Source organism: Clytia hemisphaerica, unplaced genomic scaffold, assembly GCF_902728285.1.
Source record: "Clytia hemisphaerica strain Z4C2 unplaced genomic scaffold, Clytia hemisphaerica genome assembly, whole genome shotgun sequence".
NCBI classification, from domain to species: domain Eukaryota; kingdom Metazoa; phylum Cnidaria; class Hydrozoa; order Leptothecata; family Clytiidae; genus Clytia; species Clytia hemisphaerica.
This window is the reverse complement of record NW_027104602.1, coordinates 61,298-81,079: the sequence shown is the minus strand read 5'-3', so window position 1 is coordinate 81,079 and position 19,782 is coordinate 61,298. Positions and strand designations below refer to the sequence as shown.

The 19,782-nt window shown below is 33.9% G+C and overlaps 2 protein-coding genes across 4 annotated transcripts in view; one reads left to right on the top strand and one right to left on the bottom strand.

Moving 5' to 3' along the window:
* The window catches only part of LOC136824151 (universal stress protein Slr1101-like), a 104,965-nt gene that overhangs the window by 63,113 nt on the left and 22,070 nt on the right, over window positions 1-19,782 (top strand). The window lies entirely within an intron of this gene.
* Window positions 1-19,782, bottom strand: part of LOC136824211 (cilia- and flagella-associated protein 69-like) — a 36,364-nt gene that overhangs the window by 15,005 nt on the left and 1,577 nt on the right. Inside the window, exons 1-14 of one of the 2 annotated variants that reach the window (XM_067080390.1) lie at window positions 15,940-16,123; window positions 15,100-15,168; window positions 14,901-14,966; window positions 13,971-14,080; window positions 12,106-12,182; window positions 11,652-11,753; window positions 8,810-8,883; window positions 8,245-8,317; window positions 7,729-7,810; window positions 7,260-7,320; window positions 6,640-6,674; window positions 5,391-5,769; window positions 4,748-4,892; window positions 1,227-1,391 (exon numbers count right to left, since the gene is read on the bottom strand). In XM_067080390.1, the coding sequence (XP_066936491.1) occupies window positions 1,227-1,391; window positions 4,748-4,892; window positions 5,391-5,769; window positions 6,640-6,674; window positions 7,260-7,320; window positions 7,729-7,810; window positions 8,245-8,317; window positions 8,810-8,883; window positions 11,652-11,753; window positions 12,106-12,118 (1,129 nt within the window). In that variant the 5' untranslated portion in view covers window positions 12,119-12,182; window positions 13,971-14,080; window positions 14,901-14,966; window positions 15,100-15,168; window positions 15,940-16,123. Of the gene's footprint in view, window positions 1-1,226; window positions 1,392-4,747; window positions 4,893-5,390; window positions 5,770-6,639; window positions 6,675-7,259; window positions 7,321-7,728; window positions 7,811-8,244; window positions 8,318-8,809; window positions 8,884-11,651; window positions 11,754-12,105; window positions 12,183-13,970; window positions 14,081-14,900; window positions 14,967-15,099; window positions 15,169-15,939; window positions 16,124-19,782 lie in introns of those variants that run through there. The other variant, XM_067080389.1, reaches the window with a different exon arrangement.

The window sequence follows — 19,782 nt, the reverse complement described above, 5'->3', positions numbered from 1 at the left end:
ACATTATGGAAGCAAATGTTTGATTTGCGTAAGAGGTACTTTAATGGGATAAACTTTCGCGGGGATTAAATTTCTCAGATTTTGGGGATTTGGGTGTCATCCGCGAAAATCCGCGGAATTAAATCCCAATGGAAATTTGGAACGGCCTCATCCGCGAAATATTTCTAAACAAAACTCAAAATATGTCAAATAAATACTATTTCAATGGATACTTGCACCAAAGAAACGTAAATATAATGCATATTTCATGATTTGACAGTAAAAGTCACAAAATCGTGAAAATATTGCCACCCAATAGTGTCACCCGCGAAATTAAGTCCCCGCAAAATTAAGTCCCCGCGAAATTAAGTCCCCGCGAAAGTTTATCCCATTAAAGTAACCTCTACAGATTCGAACGCTTGTTTCCATAATGGCGGGAATTATGTAACGTAACAAAGTATTAAAAACCATATTGAGTAAACATTTTAACCAACTCTTAATTTTAGCCCCGGGGGGTGCCGCCCGACTTTCGACCTTTGGACCCTTACCGGAACTAAAAAGGAGAAAACAAAGGAAAATGTTGGGAATTTTACGACGCTTAGCGGGACAAATTTGACAATTTTTGACCAAATTTCGATCTTTCCGGGGGTAAAAAGTTGAAATTTTCCTATTTCTCCGACCCTTAGTGGGACTGAAATTTGATTTTCGGATTTTTCCGACCCTTAGCGGGACTTTGGAAATCCAAAAAATATACACTTGAAGGGGGGCACATACCGTACCCTCCATTTGCCTAAGTACCCCCCCCCTCCGGGATTTTAGCTAACTCTTATGGTAAACTGATCAAGTGTAGGGGTTTAAGGATTAAGATTCGGGTAGAGAAGGGTAGTAATGTAATTTTATTACGTTAAGGGAACTTATTTTGGCGGGAACTAATTTTGGCGGATTTGGCGAATTTAGACGAAATTCGCCAAAATAAGTTCCCGCCAAAATTAATTTTTTGTTTTTCTTGCCTAAATAACCCCTGAAATTCATCAAAATTGCTCAAAATAAGGCAAAATAGAACAGATTTACGCTGTCATTTGCCAAAATTAGTTCCCGCCAAAATTAAAAAAAATTCACTATTCGCTAAAATAAGTTCCCGCTAAAATTAAAAAATTATAGGATATTTGCTGCCCGCTAAAATTAGTTCCCACCAAATAAAGTTCCCTTAAGGTAGAACATCTCTTTATTTCCTTACTGTTACTTACCAACTAATTGAGAGATTATCCCTTGATCAGTCAAATCCTGTAGGATCTCTTCATCACCAGTGTTACATATGGACCTCAATAGTCGAATACAGTATCTCATTTGTGCACGCTTACTGCCACGACCACCTGCTCCATAGAAACTGTTACCATGGCCACCAAATTCCTCTGAAAACAGAAGATTAGATTTCTGGTTCAAGCGCATCTAATAACTTCTTTAAGAAATGCTGCAATTATTTAACGGTCGAATTTGCGCCTGATTTTCTTCTATGTCATCTGTTATATAAGTTCGACAAATGAGAGATGGAAAGTCGCCCGTCAAAACTAGAGCTTGACCAAGCTCAGCCACGGTTAAAAAAAGGACTGTGAAAGACAGAAAACAAAAAAATAGTATATTTTGTTTATTGTGTATTATCGTGTATTAGAGTATGTATTTAAATAAAACTGTTACAGATTTGAGAGTGTTTAAATTTAGTGCTAATATCATAATGTGAAATATGGACCATATAGAAATCCTCTGAATTTCTGTGTACTGTTGATTGTTGAAGTGTTGAAGTCATTAAATTTCAAGATCATCAATGGAGACCCTCTTGCTCAGTTGGGTAGCAAATAGTTGTTTGGAAAACATCCTTCACTCATTACGAACTTTATCTCCTTTTGCCGACAAATCCACAGGTTAAAACACAGAATACGAACCGTCGAAATCCAGGAATCATTTTCAAGTACACAAAGACATTCAAGATGTTATTCATAATCAAAACGTAATACGATAAGGTGAAAAATAATTCTCGGTATTTACTGAAAATATTTCGAGATATAGCACGTGGTGGAAGGTTGGGTATAACGTAGATATAATAGAATTCCAAAGATATGTAAATAATCCTACCAGGCCATACACATACAATATAAATTATAATCAAATTCAAAATGGTCTTCAAAGCTGTTTGATTATTACGTTGACTTGAAATTGGAATGGTTGAATTGATATCTTCATTCATTCGATGAAAAATTTTCCGATAAAAGAATACCATCAGAACAATGGGAATAAAAGCATCGAGCATGAATAAAAAGAATTCGTAAATTACCATGTTTGTCGGATGTGCATAATAACACACATTGTGTTGAGTATCATATTTTCGATCAATGCTAATATACAAAGTTGCCAGAGCTGAAACAATCCACACCAATACACAAATAAAGGAAAAAGCTTTCTTACTAATTTGACGTTTAAGAGGTTTAACTATACTTCGATACCTTGCATATGAAAGAAACACTAGAACCCAACAGGAAGCAACAGTACAAATTGTTAGAAGAAAATCACGTAGAAAATGACATTTGAATTCACCAAAACTTGATGACGTTATCGAGTCTGAATAAATTACAAAAGTAAATCCAATACATATTATGAAATCGGGAATGGCTAATTGAGTGATGAAAAAATGATAAGATGACATCTTTTTCAGTTTCTTTTTATTGATTTTGATGAAGTATACAATAATCCAGAGATTCCCAAACGTTCCCAATGCCATCAAGATTGGTAAGATTTTAAACACCAAGAAAGAGATATTGTCAACGATGGATTCTAAGTGACTGATTTTTGTCGATATTAAGGTGGCCAGGGTTGTGTTGTTCTCCATGTTGAATAAATTCTTCAAATAATTCTTAAAACAGTTTTGATGAAGTAAATCACTTTATAAAAGACGGTACAGGGTCCCAAATTCAAATTTGATGAGCGTGATATACGCGACTCTCGCGGATTAATTTCGGCTGTTTTGTTTGCATTTCTCTGCATTTCTAGTTCACAATACCCATAAATCATCATTTTAGTGCTATCTTGTTGATATTAATGATTATCAAAAGCTTGTAAGTTTAGAGCAAATAAACATCTGAAAATATGGATTTAAAGTTACTAAACTCCATATATATCACAGTTAAAGGACTATATAAAACTCCCTAGTATTCGATAGATACTTTCAGGGCAGAAAGTTTCGCGAGCAGAAAGTTTCACGAAGTCAAAAAGTCGCGAAATCTAGCAAATTTAAGTTTCGCGAATTATGGTTTTAGCCGAAATTTCACAGATAGAACTTTCGCGAATTCATTTAAAGTTTACCTTTTTTGATAACAAAAACTCATAAAACACGCAGAAATTTAGCAAACAGTGCAAAACTGAGTAGGAAAGTTTATTTTCGCGAAAAAAAACTTTCGCGTTTTTCAGGTTTAATGGCAGAAACTTTCGCGAAAAAGGATCAAAATCGCGAAAAACGCGAAAGTTTCTGCCCGCGAAGTAGATAGAGTCGATATTTCACATGGATAGCCCAGTAATCTAGAATTTTTAAGCTGTCTTTCGATAATTTGATGGTTTAAGACGCTGACGCCTTTAAAATTTCTTGGCCATCGCTCCTTAAATAATTACTTTAGTTTTCCGACTGAAGTTTATTTAATATGCATTCTAGAAAGATCTAATGGGATTATTGTCCCCGATGGGCCGAAGGGGTCAAGTAAAAGATTTAATTTCACAAATGCTTAAGTTTTGCATCACATTTAAATTGCGGATTAAGTCTAACAGTTTATTTTTTGTAAAAGTCGTCTTGTTAGGGATTTTAACTGATATCTCTTATCCCATTTTTTTACCTATGGTGTACTTTTGTGATATTCCGATGGTGGATTGGCGGGCACCTACGCTAAAGCTCTAAAGGAGTGGGCCCAATGGATAGGAATGATAGTCGGCCATTTGATGCGCCGCATCACCAGTCGGGCTCAACGACCCTTGCGCGTGAGCCTGAAAATATCTTGATCGGATCCGACAATCCCCGAAAACGAGGGCTGGTGTTTGGGCCTCCCAATGCAAAATCCTTGACGCAGTCTCTCTTCCGTATTCTAAACCTTCCAGATGATGAAGATTTTCTCGACCCTTAGAAATCCCCTGTCTCACAGCCCCAGTGGAACTTTTTTCCCATTGGGGATAAAAATTCCGATTAAAATCCCAATGGGGATAGAAATTCCTTTGTTCCAAGGTTAAGAAATTCAGTGGTAATTGTTTTGAAGTGCAATTTTTAAACATTGAATTTCGAATGGGGATGAAATAAAAGTTAATTTCTAAGTGGGGCTGAAATTTTAAGGTATTTTCCCACCGGGGATTAGATTATTGTCAATCTTTCCAGTAGGGCTGGGCTCCCAGCGGGTCTGTGACACAGGGGTATCTTAGACATTAGGTGTGTCGGGTAAAAAGATTCTACATCGAGTGCAAAATACAAATGGTATACGCCGGTAGTAAGAAGTCTGCGACCGCAGTTGGAGGCAACCCAAAGGCTCCTCTTTCGATAGCTATCTACCCGAAGGTAAAGCAGGGCGCCCTCCCTGGATTACTCCACTTACCTTTGACCCTTCTCTTAATTGCTGAGCATCAAGCAGAGAGGCATCAAGTACCATTTTGGTATGACCCGGCTGTGGGTTGAACCCCCAACCTTGCGCACCATAACCGGATGCTCTACCACTGCACTACGCCCGTACGTAAATACACTAACCTGCGTTAACACACCAATCAAGCATGGCCAAAACACGAGCATTTCCTTGCAATTCAACATGATCTTCTAATGCAATGGAAGCATAAACAGCCAACACAGCCATCGCATGCAATTGCAATTCTTCAAACTCGGATAAACTCCATTCCTGAAATAAAAGGTCGGGTATTTTCCATCAGCTATAGGAATTATTGCAAGCTAAATATTTTTAAACAAATTCACCAGCTTCTTTTAATTATTTTGACATTTCATTTAGCTGCTTTTCTGCTTTTGGAGAAAAATTGTGTTAAAAAAGATCGGCGCATAAATATTAATTCACTTATAAGTTTGTGAAGATGAGTGATAGACCGATTCAGCAAAATCCAGTTAGGCGCTATCTTCAAGCAAACCTTAAGCAAGCTGCCTGTTTCTAACTGACATAAATTTCACCCACGAAACAAAAAAACTATATGCAGGTCCAAAAGGGAGATATTTGAAGACTTTGAGCTACCAAGTTGTTACTAAACCATCCTGTACATAATCTTTCTACAATTTCTAATAAAAAATAGCTGATAGTTGGTGAAAATGACGTCACACGGAATCGGTCTATATAAAGTAAACTCTTTCTAGAAGCCTGATAGTTAGGTTCTGATAAATATAAATCTACCTTTGGCATGGGTTCTTTAATAGGAATAACATAGGAATACAAAGCAAGCATCACTTGACTTCTCTTTAATGCTTTTACCATTGTCTTCGCTTCTGGATGCACACAGAGAATATTGATAGCATTGAAAAATAATTTCTTTAACTCAAAATCTTCTGGATGCTTTGAGAATTTAAGCAACTGCATAGATTGATCACGAGTGGGTACTTCAGGGTAGCTTGCATAGGATGCAATAACGTGAACAAGCCCACTTTCCAGAAGAGGTGCGTCAGGACATTTTGATATGACCAGAGTAATGATAACGAATATATCGTTACGTAATTGGCGATCTGCGTGACTGTGACATTGCCAAATGTGTGTCAGAAATGTATGTTTTAAAGCTCTGTAAAAAGAAAAGACTGAGGGTCAAGTATTCTTAAGAAATTGAGGGTGAAATATTCTTAACGTATTCTTATCATTTCAGAGAAAAATTTCCTTTCTAGACAGCTTATATGTGAGTAATTCTAATATACGTATACATGCACAAAAGAATGTATCTATATTGTTATATCTCTGTTGTTAATTAATTTGTGTCACTTTTGTTTTCCCATTTTTTGAAAAATGACAGTTTTATTCTTATTGACTGATTAAAACTAATCCTAGAGGGTATTCTTACGATTTGGCCAAATTTTCACCCTGATAATTTTTATAGAATATATTCTTATAAAAAAAACGCGTGTATATAGTTTTGATTTCCATTCTGTTGATATCTTACTCAGAGATTTCAACTAAGGATGTCCAACGGAACATTAGTTTTTGTGAAATCGACTACAATATACAAAATACAATCATGGTTGAAATATATTGAGAATTTCGGTTATTTTAACGCTTTTTAAGATTTAAAAGTTCCGGCGAGAAAGTCGATTTTGGGCTATCTCTTTAATTTAATCGAATATTTAAATTTGGGAGGGGTTGGCAGACTTCTAGGCTATGTTCTGAGCCTTTTTGGACTATTTCTGAACTTTTGGATCCTCAGATCCTAACTTCCCAAGTCTTAAGTCTAGCGTTAAAACTCAGAGTTAAAACTCTACCCCTCCAACCTACTTTAGAGCAGTTACAAATCGATTGTGGTTTCAAAACTTCCCGGTGAATTTCCCTTTTTTCTCAAATATTATGACCTTATTGATTGTATTATTCTCAAGTGTGACAATACCACAAAATTCCATGAAAAACGGCACAACTATAGTTAATGAGAAGATCAATCAAAACTTACAGCAAACATTCAAGATTGGATAGCTGATTTTGGATCTAAAAGCAAAAAAAAGGAAATGTTATCCTGTGAGTGAAAAAAGATTACTAAGGAGAACTTCAAAAGAACACCGAAAAAGTCTATCAAAATATAATCAAAATATGATATGCAAAAGAGATTATAATTGTAACATTGCGACGTAGTAAGCTGGATAAAATAATTTGTGCACTGTTTCATCTCGTTCATCTCATGAGAGAGTATTCAGTGCCGTAGGAAGCATTTTTATATTGGGGGGGGGGCCTTCTTTTTTTTTGGCACTTGAGTCTTTAATTGTTCTTGTTATTTTTTCTAAGGTAAAAAACAAGTTTTGGTTATTGACTTTACTATTTAGAGGATTTTAGAAACCAGTGATTCTTTTTGCTATAACTCTCTAACTTCAGCCTCTCCACTGTTCTTAAATTGTTCTTATTTTTTGGCATTTTTGAGCCTCATTGTTCTTATAAAAAAGAAGTGTAAAAAAGAAAATCTTTGCATTTTGCAAAATGACCATTTTTGAAAAAATTATATGGGGGGGGCATAGCCCCCCATCGCCCCTCAGTTGCTACGGCACTGGTATTTATATAATAAAATTGTTTGCACAGTACCTGTTCAACTGAACCATATTCCAGAATATTCCATAAAGTTTCAACACCAAGGAAAAGCAACCTGTAAGAGTAAAACAATTGAATCGAATAATAAGAATGATAAAGCAAATTTCGAATATTTCGAAGTTTTTGTTTTTGAATAGAGTGATATCGTTTGCTTACTCATCAATCTTAATTCATAACCTTTTTCACATTGGATTGACACGTATGTGGAGCAAGATTGGTCAGAAAGAGGAAAAGAATAACATTTTTTAGTTTATATCAGCATATTGTAACAATAGGCAGACACTGTCCTGATATGAAATATGTGTCTGATATGAAACGGGAACACTTAAGTAAAAATAAAACCTTTAAGCTTCAACATTTAAACATTGCAATTACACTCTGTACTAAAAAACCCACCAAAAATGTTAAGGAAAATAGAGCAGATCGAGACGGGGTAAAATAAATATACAAGAAAATTACGAACTTATAATCATTGACATCCTGGCTCAAGTGCAAACAAATATTAGATGCACCTCCAACAAGTAGCATACCATCACATGTCAATTCTAGTGAGATAAAAACATAATGACATCTTAAAGGGGCATAAAAGTACTGACGAAATTAGTGAATAAACTGTATGGAGGGGGATACAAAATAAAAACAAATGTCACATGTCAAAATACAAAATAAAAACAAATATGGCTAACTTTGATTGTTTCAATTGTTTGTTTTGGACATGTGATTTTAATTGTTCTCTTTAATGACACGTGGTTCACGTAATGTTTACATTTTACTACTTTTATGTCCCTTTAAGGGATAAAGCTATCTATAACAATACCCATGAACAGTTGGTAAAAAGCCTAAACATTCTGAATATTTTTATATTTAAATCATCACAATTTTCTGTTTGAATTGGTTGAAAAGTCAACATTGAGTCTTTTTCAATTTTTTGTTGTGGAAATCTTACTGGGAGATAGTTATGCAAGTCATTTACACTTACTCGAGTCTGATAGTGCAGAAAGTGCTTTGAGGAGAATATATCGGGTTGAATTATCGGACGCTTGCCCTAAACACTAAAAATGGAAAATAACAAAACTTCATTGTTCTGCCGTTCAAAGTTAATCTGTGCTGTTAAGTCAATTTTGTGTTGAACTTGTCAGTTTTGAGACCTATTCATAGGGGAAAAGAGTCGATCCGAGAATTTGATAAAGAAGAGACCACTAAAGGCCGGTCTCGACTTTCGCGCGAAATGAGCGAAAACTTTTTAACGTTTTTGTAAGGTCATTGGTTGGTTGAAAAATGAAGCAATTCAATTGGTCAAAATTGACGTAACGGTTGAAAAAAGTTGACCTTCCTTCAACTTTTTTTTTGTTCGCGCGAAACTTTTTTATGACATAATCTTTTCTTTAGGCAAAAAAAGGTAGAGAAAAAAACTGTCGCCCATTTCGTGCGAAAGTGGATACCGGCCTTAACAGACCAAGTTAAAGCTAGGAAAATAGAACGTATGGGGATATGCACTTTGCTAAAACAGAACTTTACAATTTAAATTATTTTGAGAAGCATACCTCAGCTAAGGATTTGCATATTTCACTTTTTGAAATACATTCTTTGATAAATTTTGTAGATACTGGTTGTGGATCTAAAAAGATTAAATAATTATGTAAAAGTGACATTCAAAAAAACTTTTCTAGACGATTGAAATGATACGTCAGGTAGTCAAGCAAGTTAGACGACTATTTCAGACATCGTAGAGATAAAGCAAAAAATAATGGAGGGAACAAACTAACTCAAAACAAAAGAAAAGTGTCAATATTGCAATTATAATTTTTTCCCGCTCAACTGCGCTCAAAAAAAGTTCTTGAAAAAGAAACTGTGTGTGGTTTTATGTGTTAAAAATGTTTCATTTGAGTTAGTTTTGTTTTGAGAGTTTGCTGTTGCTCGATAAATTGTTTTCTCGCCACGCCAAAAGTTTTGCTTAGCTAGCCGGGGTATCTATAAGGCCAGAACACCGGATTTTTCCAGTCGTTTATACAAACTAAATCCCGTAACAATAATCATATTATCATATAACGCCTATACTTCAGTATTACACGCATTATAAACGACTCCAGTCTATACATCAGGGAGGTTTTGCTTTTATATGTTTCACCCCTATGATAATAAAAAAAATATATCAGCATATTATTTTGATTCCTGAACTGGCACTATCTAACATTTTTTGAACCAATATCCCATTTATTTATACGAATAAAAGTATTTTAGCCAGTAATTTTAATAAGCCGATATTCAATAGATAAAAGTTGGTTATTGAGATTTATTAACCCGAGGCTATGTAATATTCATATTGATTATACATCACCGAGGGTTAATGAATCCAATAACCAACTAAAACCTATTGCATATTATGTTTTATTATATACCTAGAGGCAAAAACAAGACATGAATTGTGTAAATGGACACTGTCATTTAAATGGTACAAATCATGCACCATGCCAAAAATGGCTTAAAATAAGGTTTTTGTAATAACTTGCCCAAATTACATCAAAAATTAGGGAAAATCTCAGAAAACCTCTATATTAACATTAGAAAGGGTTAAAGATGGTTAAAATCACTCCAGGGGGTTAAATGGCCCAAATATGGCTAATTTGTTGTCCAGACAAAAAGATTGTCCTAAAAAGGGCCATTTAAGCTTAGTCTATACCAAACCTAGTTTAAACTAACGCTGAATGGTTGTTTTAACTCCTAATAGTAAAAAGGCCCACTTTTTACGTTCTTGGGTCCCAAAATAGGACAATAAAGTTGTCCTTAATTTTACATTAGTTTTAGTATCTAAATTATGAAAGTGGTCAAAACTGAAACTATCAAGTGATCTTTAACACAAAAACACTATGGTTAAACATAAAACCTGTAATGTGAAAAGTAAAATGGGCAGATAAAAGGTCCATTTTTGGACAAATTGTTGTCTTTTAGCTCTTCAAAAGAGGAATTTTTTCTTTATCTTTAGAAAAAGGTGAGCTATAAATAAAAAAAGAGTGGAACAACTCTCCTAATTTATACTGTAAGAATATAAACTAAGAAATACTAAATTAGTTTGAATGTAAAAGCGTCTAAAGTTAGACAAAAAATTGTCCTGCAAATGATATCTAAAAGCTCCATAGTCTATCTATTTTTACCGCAACTACAAGGCAACATTTTGTCCATTTAATGGCCCGTTTTGACTTATCCCTCAAGTTTTTATCATGATTTGGGGTATAATAGTACCAGCTGTAGCTGTTTTAGAGTCAGATATAGGTTAAATGGTCCATATTTAGGACAATTAATTGTCCATACTTTAACTGTTATATTTTACAAAAAGGACAATTTATTGTCCTTTTTGGGACCAAATAACCAAAATTTGTTATCTGGACACTAATTGTAAACCATTCATACAGTTTTGTGCAAAATTTTAGCTTATATAAACTAATAGTTTTGGCACTATTTTGGAAAAGATAAGAATGGTTGAATCCCTAGCGTTAGAGCACAAAAAGTGGTTAATTTAAATACATTTGCCTTTAGGACAACAGATTGTCCATCAGAGGGGCCGTTCAATAATTTTCATTTTGATCATCTCATGTTTGAGATATTTAGAGCCTGATCTGAGAGGATCTTGAATGAATTTTTGTTTTAAAGTTGATTTTGATGACAATTAATTGCCCATACTTTACAACATCTAGGACAATTTATTGTCCATTTTTGGACCTTTTTACAAGATTTTATAGTTGGAATCTTGTTGTAGGATAAGGTTCTTCATGTGTACCAAATTTCGACTTGATCGGAGCACCCTATCAAGACTTAATGATCTTGGATAACTCATTATCCTTTCAGTTAGGACAATTCATTGTCCTTTTTAGGACCGCAGTTCAAAAGCTTATATCTCTTTAAGTATACCTTTTACAGTTACGGGACCAGCATGGGTCCGAAAACGGACCTTTTAACTTAACCACAGGTATCAGTGTAGGGTCTAGTAGACATTTACGAGTCTTTAATTTTCAAAACTAGTCAGGGGTGTAAAGATGGTGCAAAAACAGCTATTTTTTGTACCATTTAAATGACAGTGTCCAAATGTAATATGCTGATATATTTTTTTGAATCGAACGATTCACATAAAACACTCCCATAATCGAACGTTCGAATAATTATCTTTTTTTAACGACTTTCTTAATTGCTTTGAGTCCATGAAATCGACAATAGATTTATTTTAATAAATTTCTTTGATAAACAACAAGAGCATCAAAAAATTAAACTTTTAAAGCAAAAATTTGAAAATGAAATTCTACCATTGGTATAATAGCCGTGGCATATCATGAATTATTCAATGGCTCTTTTTACCTACAGGTATGAAAATAATCTAAATTATAGTAATCTCACCATGTACTGGCTCTCTGTTTCTTGATGGAGTCGTGTAGAGTTTGGATATTGCTTCAGCTGTGGTGCATTTAATATTATCAGATGAATCTTCTGCAGCAAGACCTTTCAAACAAAGTATGAAAAACCAGTAAATTAATTGATTTAAGCAATTAATCTTGTTATTTTTCCTAGATTTTTCGATTTTCTAAAAAAAATTTTTACATTATTTGGGACTCAACCCCAACTGGCACACAACGTTGTTTAAACGTTCATCTAATGTTATATGGACGTTGTGAACGTTAGGTAAACGTTGAAACAACGTTGTGTGCCAGCTGGGACTGCAATTGTCACTGTGCATAAAGGAATAACATTGTTGATCAAGTGATTAAAATTGTTCTGCATCTATGTGACTAGTTATTAAAAAGATTGATGAAGAGTTGAACATTGCAAAAAGTATGTAAAACAAAACACATACCTAATTCTGTCATGCATTGGCTGACTGTAGGTAGGAATGTAATTTCTTCTGAAACTTTACTTTTTAAGAAAGGCTTGCTGAAAAAAAAGATATGACATAACATTATGTGAATTTTCGTCACCATGCTTGATTAGTATTGTATGTAATCGCACGATGGCTTATTTTTTCTTATTTGGCACTCCCTCAGAGAGAGCAATTAATCGTTAATTGCATCCTGTAGAGAGCAAATTGCACACATGATTTTTTTGTTTCGAATTTTCCTCGTCCTTTCGGACTCGGAAAATGAATAACAAAAAAATCACTCGTGCAATTATATTCGAATTGCACTCGTTATCATGTAATTACATATACTAATCGTCAGCCGTGCAAAATTACTCGAATCTGATTGGTTTAGAGGAGTGCGATTAATCGTTAATTGCACTATTACCACTTTTTGCACTCTTCGGCGGGGGGACACTTTTGTCCCCTTATTCTTTTCTCTTTTTTTACTAGACATTTTTTATCTTCAATGTAAAAAAGAACAAAGAAGTTTTACGTTACAATAGCTTCTTTTAATTGAAAACAAAGAAAAATTACACTGCAATGTTTTCTTTTTAAACAAAAGAAAAAAAGGAGGTTTTCGAATGTTTACAAAAACATAAAAGTTAGAAAAAGTTTTTTTTTCAAAACTATGATTTACTAATAATTATTTACTGACGATTACTAGTACTAATCACATGATTTAACGAGTGCAATTCATAAATAATTGCATGAGTGAATTTTTTGTTTGCAATTTTCCTAGTCCGAAAGGACAAGGAAAATTCGAAACAAAAAAATCACGAGCATGTAATTTTTCGAATTGCACGAGTTATCATGTGATTGCGAACTAATCGCACAATGATTTTCAGACTTTTTTTTCAGTATCATGAAAAAATTGAAAGGAAACTATATACACTGAAAGCTTTATTTTTTCTTGTTTTTCTTTTTGTTATTTTTATTGTTTTTTTTTTCTCTCAAAGTAACATTCGAATGAAATCAACACGTTCGATGAAAGAACGATGTGAAAAATATTAAAAACTCAATTTAGAAGAAATTGGCGCCCCTTCGAGAGTATGATTAACAATTAATTGTTCTCTACAGTTCTTTTTGAAGGCGCGCCAAATAAGAAAGAATGACCCATGGTGCGATTAGGATTAAAATAATAGGTCCAAAAATAATGCAGTGATTTTGTTCATACTGTACATTTAAAACTCAATATATCATAAGATTAACTTGAGGAAAAAATACATTCGATCGATGTTGATTTTGTTTCGTTTTTGAATAAGTAATAGTTATCGGACAATTGCGAGTACAATATGAGAAATATTATACGAGTTCAGAGATTTTTCCGTACATTAATTTTCCGAGCCTTTTGGCGAAAAAAATCTACGGAAAATCCGGAACGAGTGAAATATTTCCATATTGTACTCGCAAATGTCTGATAAATGGTTTATCGGTGACCCAAAAAATGCACATTTTGTGTTGGAAAAAAGTGCAGGGCACTTTAGTAGCAAAGTGACGTCAGATTGCTTCTACCGCTACAATGCAACAACATCTTTTCGTCAATTTATATTTTGTACATGTAAAATACAAGATATATTGAACTCTTCTTAACCAATCTGATTGTAAATAGCTTTTGGATCGCCGATTAGAGTGATTAATTGACAAGTTTGTTGATATTGAAGTGACACGGATGTGGAGCAAGATCGGACAAAAAGGGGAAAAGCTTACAGTCCTGATATGAAATATGTGTGTGATATAACGGGAACACTTGTATAAATAAAACCTTTAAAATCATTGGGTATGTTGGTACATTTGAAGCAAAATAAAAAAAAACAAGATCTCACCTTAATAAGTTTAAAATACTGCACACAGATTCTTCATATCCAGTATCAATGTTAAGATACTCGTGACATTTCTTTAAAACTTCCAGTACCAATTTGACATCTTTTAAATGCTAATGATACATGTTAATAATTTAGTTCAGGTGAATAATCGGTACAAATAAATGAAGAACAATTTACAATTGTAAAGAAACATTTCAATTTTAAATATTGAATAAAAGATCTCTGTAAAGACATATTACTCATACCCTCGAAATTGCTGTACAATTGATTTTATGTTCTGCTAAGATCATGAATATTTTATCAAACGATCACAATTTAGGTCTAATCTGATTTCTCCATTCATAATAAAGTTTTATTGTACACCATAAAGAATTATCAGCTTTCTTGCAATGTCAGAAAAAATCACGTTGTTATTATAAGAACATCCTAAATTTCAGATGTTCCTAACTTTTTGAGTTTTAAGCCTAAAAATTTTCTTTTGACATATTCTTAATTTCACCATTTTTTGAGTATTTTGGTTCATTTTCCTAAAAATTGGGTGTTTTAAAGTCCGCAAAGTCTTTAAAATTAATGTTCTTAACTTATTCTTAAGATTTTGGTCATCGAACATTGAAGCCTAATGTTCTTTTATAGTTTGTTTTTATAAGAAAAACATGTAGTCAACTTCTTCAAAATGCAGTCTCTACCGTAAGTTGGTTTAATATCGACATCCCTCGTCTAATTCCGACAGCCTTCTTTAGAGAAAGGAATAATATGAGAGCTTGAATCACTGATTGAAAAAAGATAATACCTCTCTGACTATACTAAGCAAAGAACAGTTTCAATCTTTCTATAAATTTCAGCTGATAAAAAGGGTGTCGGAATTAGAGGAGGGGTGTCGACATTAGACCAAGTTACGGTATACAGTATTACAAGTTTTGAAAAGGATACAATACCATTCTTATAACAGGAACAGAGGAGTTTTATTGCACGATAATGTCGTTCAATCAATGATTTCTAAGATGCATTGTAAAAAGATCATAAAAATAAGATGTTAACAGAAATAATAATAACATCTAGGCCAAATTTTGAAATTTAAAGCAGAATAAATGTCATGGCAAAAAATTTGTTGTAACATTGTAAGACTTACGGAATGTTTATTTGTCAGCAACTTCAGGAGCTTTTCTAAATTGATTTCAGGTGGTGTGGGCTGGTGAACCTTTCAAAAGAAAATTAGAACAAGCTCTACATCCAAATGTTTACAAATGAAATAACCAGACAGTCGTAATTGATCCATGAGTTTGTTTACCTTTAGTTAAATAAATTGATTACCACTAACTTATCGATTGCTTTTTAATTGTATTGATTTTTTACGGGCCTGGAAAATATACTTTGTACAGACCAAAGGTTTGAATCCCCAAATACTAGGGAGAACCATTACAGGATTTTTAGTTCAAAATCAAAATACATGATTAACAATCCATCATAGCTTACTTTTCTCAACTCCAAAAGTCGGTTCATCTTTCTCTTTCAGAATACTAAAAAATTATCAAGAAATTCAAAGAAAAAAGCCGCATCCAAATTCTTTTTTAATAAAACACAGGAAAGATAGCTTTAGTTTGTTACAAACAAAAACAATCCTTGACAAAAATCTACAGGCTTTCTTAAAATAGGAAAAACTTAAGAAATGGGTTAATTAATAAGGTTTACTAGGTTACCTTATATTTATAATATCGACCTTATTAATTTTACATCTATTATTATTATTAATTAGATTTTTTTTATCCAGTGTCATCAAAGTTCTTCAGGATAAAACTTTTGATATTTGCCTATTTGAAAAGTTCTTAGAATCGAATCTGATCGAGTAAAAGAAAAATTGAACTCTTCCTTTAAGGTATTCTGTAGCCTGTTTCGTGGAGTGTTAAAGAGCCTCTCTCAAAGGAAAAAAAATCAGTTGGAAAAATTTCATTCATTTCAATATAAGAATTACCAAAAGTCACTGCAGCATTTTCCGTGAGCGAAATAGAAATTTTCTCTCCACAAGCACAAAAGAGAACTTGATTCCAAATCGATGGTGTTGATTGATAATTGATACAAAACATCCATCGATTAATAATCGATGACAACTATAATATTTTAGTATCCGTAAGACTCTGCTTCATGCCAAAAATCAGGGTCAAGTTGAACATTTTACAAGAATTTTTGTCATTGGATTGGTCGTTAACTATTCAAACAAAAACTTTTATTATATATTTCTAAAGAACGCGTCATCTCTATTGTTTTGAATAACCAATTATGTGAGCATCTTATAAAAACTTCAACACAACTGAAAAATCAGTTCTGTAGTAATTTGTTGACGGGAGTTACATAAGAAAAACGTAAAATCACGCAGCCACCCAATAACCGTTCACCACCAAAACTTAGAACTGCTCTACTGTAATTCAAAGAGAAATCCGATCAACAAGCCCAAATTCGGTGTGAACCCGTAAGGTATGTATGAAAGTCCTCTCTAAAAAATTTAAATCCCCTACTCAACGTGGGAAGAATATACATTTTTCAAAAGTATGCGTGCCAGTAAGGACATAAAGAAAAACAGTGCAAACAGAAGCACAAAAGACTTTAATATTAGATGATGAAAGTAACTATGGACTTCTAGTTTTTTGCATTGTACAGGTGAATAGTTTCTCTTCATATTTAAAAAAATTCTAGATTAGTATTTGTTTTCTTCATTTATATAATTGACTCTTAAGCGGCAATCAAAAATATGTTCCATTCGGGTCCTAAAACATCTTCAAATCCAGTCGGTCGGTCGGTAGTAAATTTTGTCGGATTTTTAAGATCTAGTAAATCCTGATGAATCAAGTCGGCAATCAACAGAATCTTATGCCGCCATCTTTATTTGCCAAACTAAATGTGCGCGCATGTGTTAACCTTTAAGCGGCCCTTATTATCGGCCCCCAGGATATTGGCCCTACCGCGTTGCTGAATTTTTACATGAAAATTTCAATAAGGTTACATGAAAAAACTTGAATAATGATTCAAAGACATGCTCTGTTCGCACGTGCCCGCCATTATGGGAAAGATCTGAACCTGCGAACAGCGCCCAAAAAAACCCGACGCTTTTATTGACTTTTCCGAATCGGGTTTTAATCGGTCGGATGACCCGAACGCAACATATTTTTGATTGCCGCCTTGAGCTCAAAAGTTATCTTTTTTTCACATATGCGTTGTTTTCGATTGTCGAACGCAATCGAATCTCAATCGAACATCAAAATTCTGGGTAATATTCGATTGATTCAATTGTTGTTCGACTGGTTCGATCGTCGATTCCGTTCGATTGAGATCGTCTGGTCTTTTATATGTTTAACCCCCGGAAAAAAAGTATTTTCTTATTACGTAACTCCACATTTCCCGACTTGTTAACTCCTACGGAATTCTGATTGTAAACCCGATTGGTTAATTTTGGAACATCGCAATCGAATCCTAATCGAACGCAATCGAACGCAATCTCAATCAAACATCAATCAAACGCAATCGAATATCAATCAAATCTGAAAATTGCGGTAATATTCAATTTTGATTCGATTGCGTTCGACAATTGAATTTCAATCGGTCGATTGCGTTCGAATTGGTTCAACTGGGTCGATTGCGTTCGAATACACCGTTTAGGAGTGTCGACTGCGCACGCGTCAATCCAATTTTCCATTGTTTTGATTTTAGCGACCACGGAAAATTCACTCTCCTCCGTAAAAAAAGTAAAAGAACGGTAGGTAAACATCTGGTTCTCATAAGGAAAAATAGCAGAAAAACGGTAGGTAAAGAACTCCTTTTAATCACAACTTCTTTTCCTCTTGATGAATTTTTGTGAAATTTTCAGGAGAGACTTATAAAATTATCATTGATATCATGTTCAAATATCTAAATCATTCTCTTTAAAAGGAGAGAAAAAAATTCACAATGTTTACATTCCTCTAACCTTTCACAGTACTAAAGTGCGCATTTTTAGGCCGATGAAATTTACATATGAGTTTACTGTCGTGAACTTACCCAAAAATAGATGCGGCATGACTTCATTATTCATTATTCATTATTTTCCCAACAGCACCTTATCCACCATTTCTGCTAACCATTCTCTCTCAAAATAAAAAATTTTGCTTTGCTTCAACCCTACGCATGTTTTGCGAACGAAAAATAAAGATCGATTGCTACAGTGGCGCTAGATTTGGCAAAAAACTAAAATGGCCGCCAGGGCGGTTAGGCAGATAGATGGGCGTGATGCCCGCTGTAGTTGTAGGATTGAGGGCGGTCACATTTTCTGTAAAAAATCTTCTTTGTTTACCCGTGTTTACTCTGGGAAAAAGGTCATGCGTAGAGGGAATCCTGCGTAGAGACGATTTTAACAGAGGCTCGGAAAACAGGAGTTAAAAAACACGAGTTAAAAAACACGAGTTGCAAAAAACATGAGTTACGTTAAATGTGACGTCATCAATGGGAAATTATGACGTCACAAGTGGATAATTTAACTCGTCAATTTATGGTGCACCATAATCTTACGAGTTAATTAACTCGTCAATTTTTGGTGCACCTTAATCTTACGAGTTAATTAACTCGTCAATTTATGGTGCACCTTAATCTTACGAGTTAATTAACTCGTCAATTTATGATGCACCTTAAATTGACGAGTTAAATTTTCATGAAAACAAGTTTGTCAAAAATTCTAAAATTCAGCTTAAAATAGGCATACATTCAATATATTATTGAATTGAAAATTATTAGTACATTTTCAAACCCCCGGTAATTAGGCCCTCCTGTTTATCAAATTTTTCCGACCCCCCCCCCCCCGTTTATTTGGCACCTGAGAGTAACTTTTTAGAATTACGTCTGTAATTCGGCTCAAAGTGACCGTTTTTTTATGGGGGAATTGAGATGGGCACTTAGATCCAAATTCAAAGTCCACCAAAAATCAGTCAAAATAACATTTTTCTTTTTAAGCTTCAAAATTCGTAATTTTATTTTTAAATCTCTACAGGAAACAAAACTCTATACATATGCCTCCCTCCCTTAGCATTTGAACCAGCCTAAATACTTTTTGTCAAATTCTGTCTCAGTTAAAGACTATAGAATATTATGAGAGAAAATTACCATTCCAATAGTTTTAAACTAAAAATAGGCACAAAAATAATTTAACCACCATTTTAGAATTTTTGACCAACTTGGTTTCATAAAAATTTAACTCGTCAATTTAAGGTGCACCATAAATTGACGAGTTAATTAACTTGTCAGTTTAAGGTGCACCATAAATTGACAAGTTAATTAACTCGTAAGATTAAGGTGCACCATAAATTGACGAGTTAATTAACTTGTAAGATTATGGTGTACCATAAATTGACGAGTTAAATTATCTACTTGTGACGTCATAATTTCACATTGATGACGTCACATTTAACGTAACTCGTGTTTTTTGTAACTTGTGTTTTGTAACTCGTGTTTTGTAACTCGTGTTTTCCGAGCCTCATTTTAACAACGATGGAGGTTGTAGTTGTAAAGAAATATAGAAATAATGAAAATTTTAGGAATTTTGAAGATAATGAAATTTTCATGCGGGTGATTTTTAGAGATGCGGGCGGCCGACGGTAAACTCATATATAAATTTCATCGGCCTTACCTACCATTTTTACCGGCCTCTGCAATGGAGTACCGTGAAGATAGCGAGACTCCTAAACGGTGTATTGGTTCGACTGGGTCGATCGTCGATTCCGTTCGATTGAGATCGTCTGGTCATCCCTGTGCTTCTTATAGCAACTCAAATGATGAATTTGACCAGGCTGCTCAT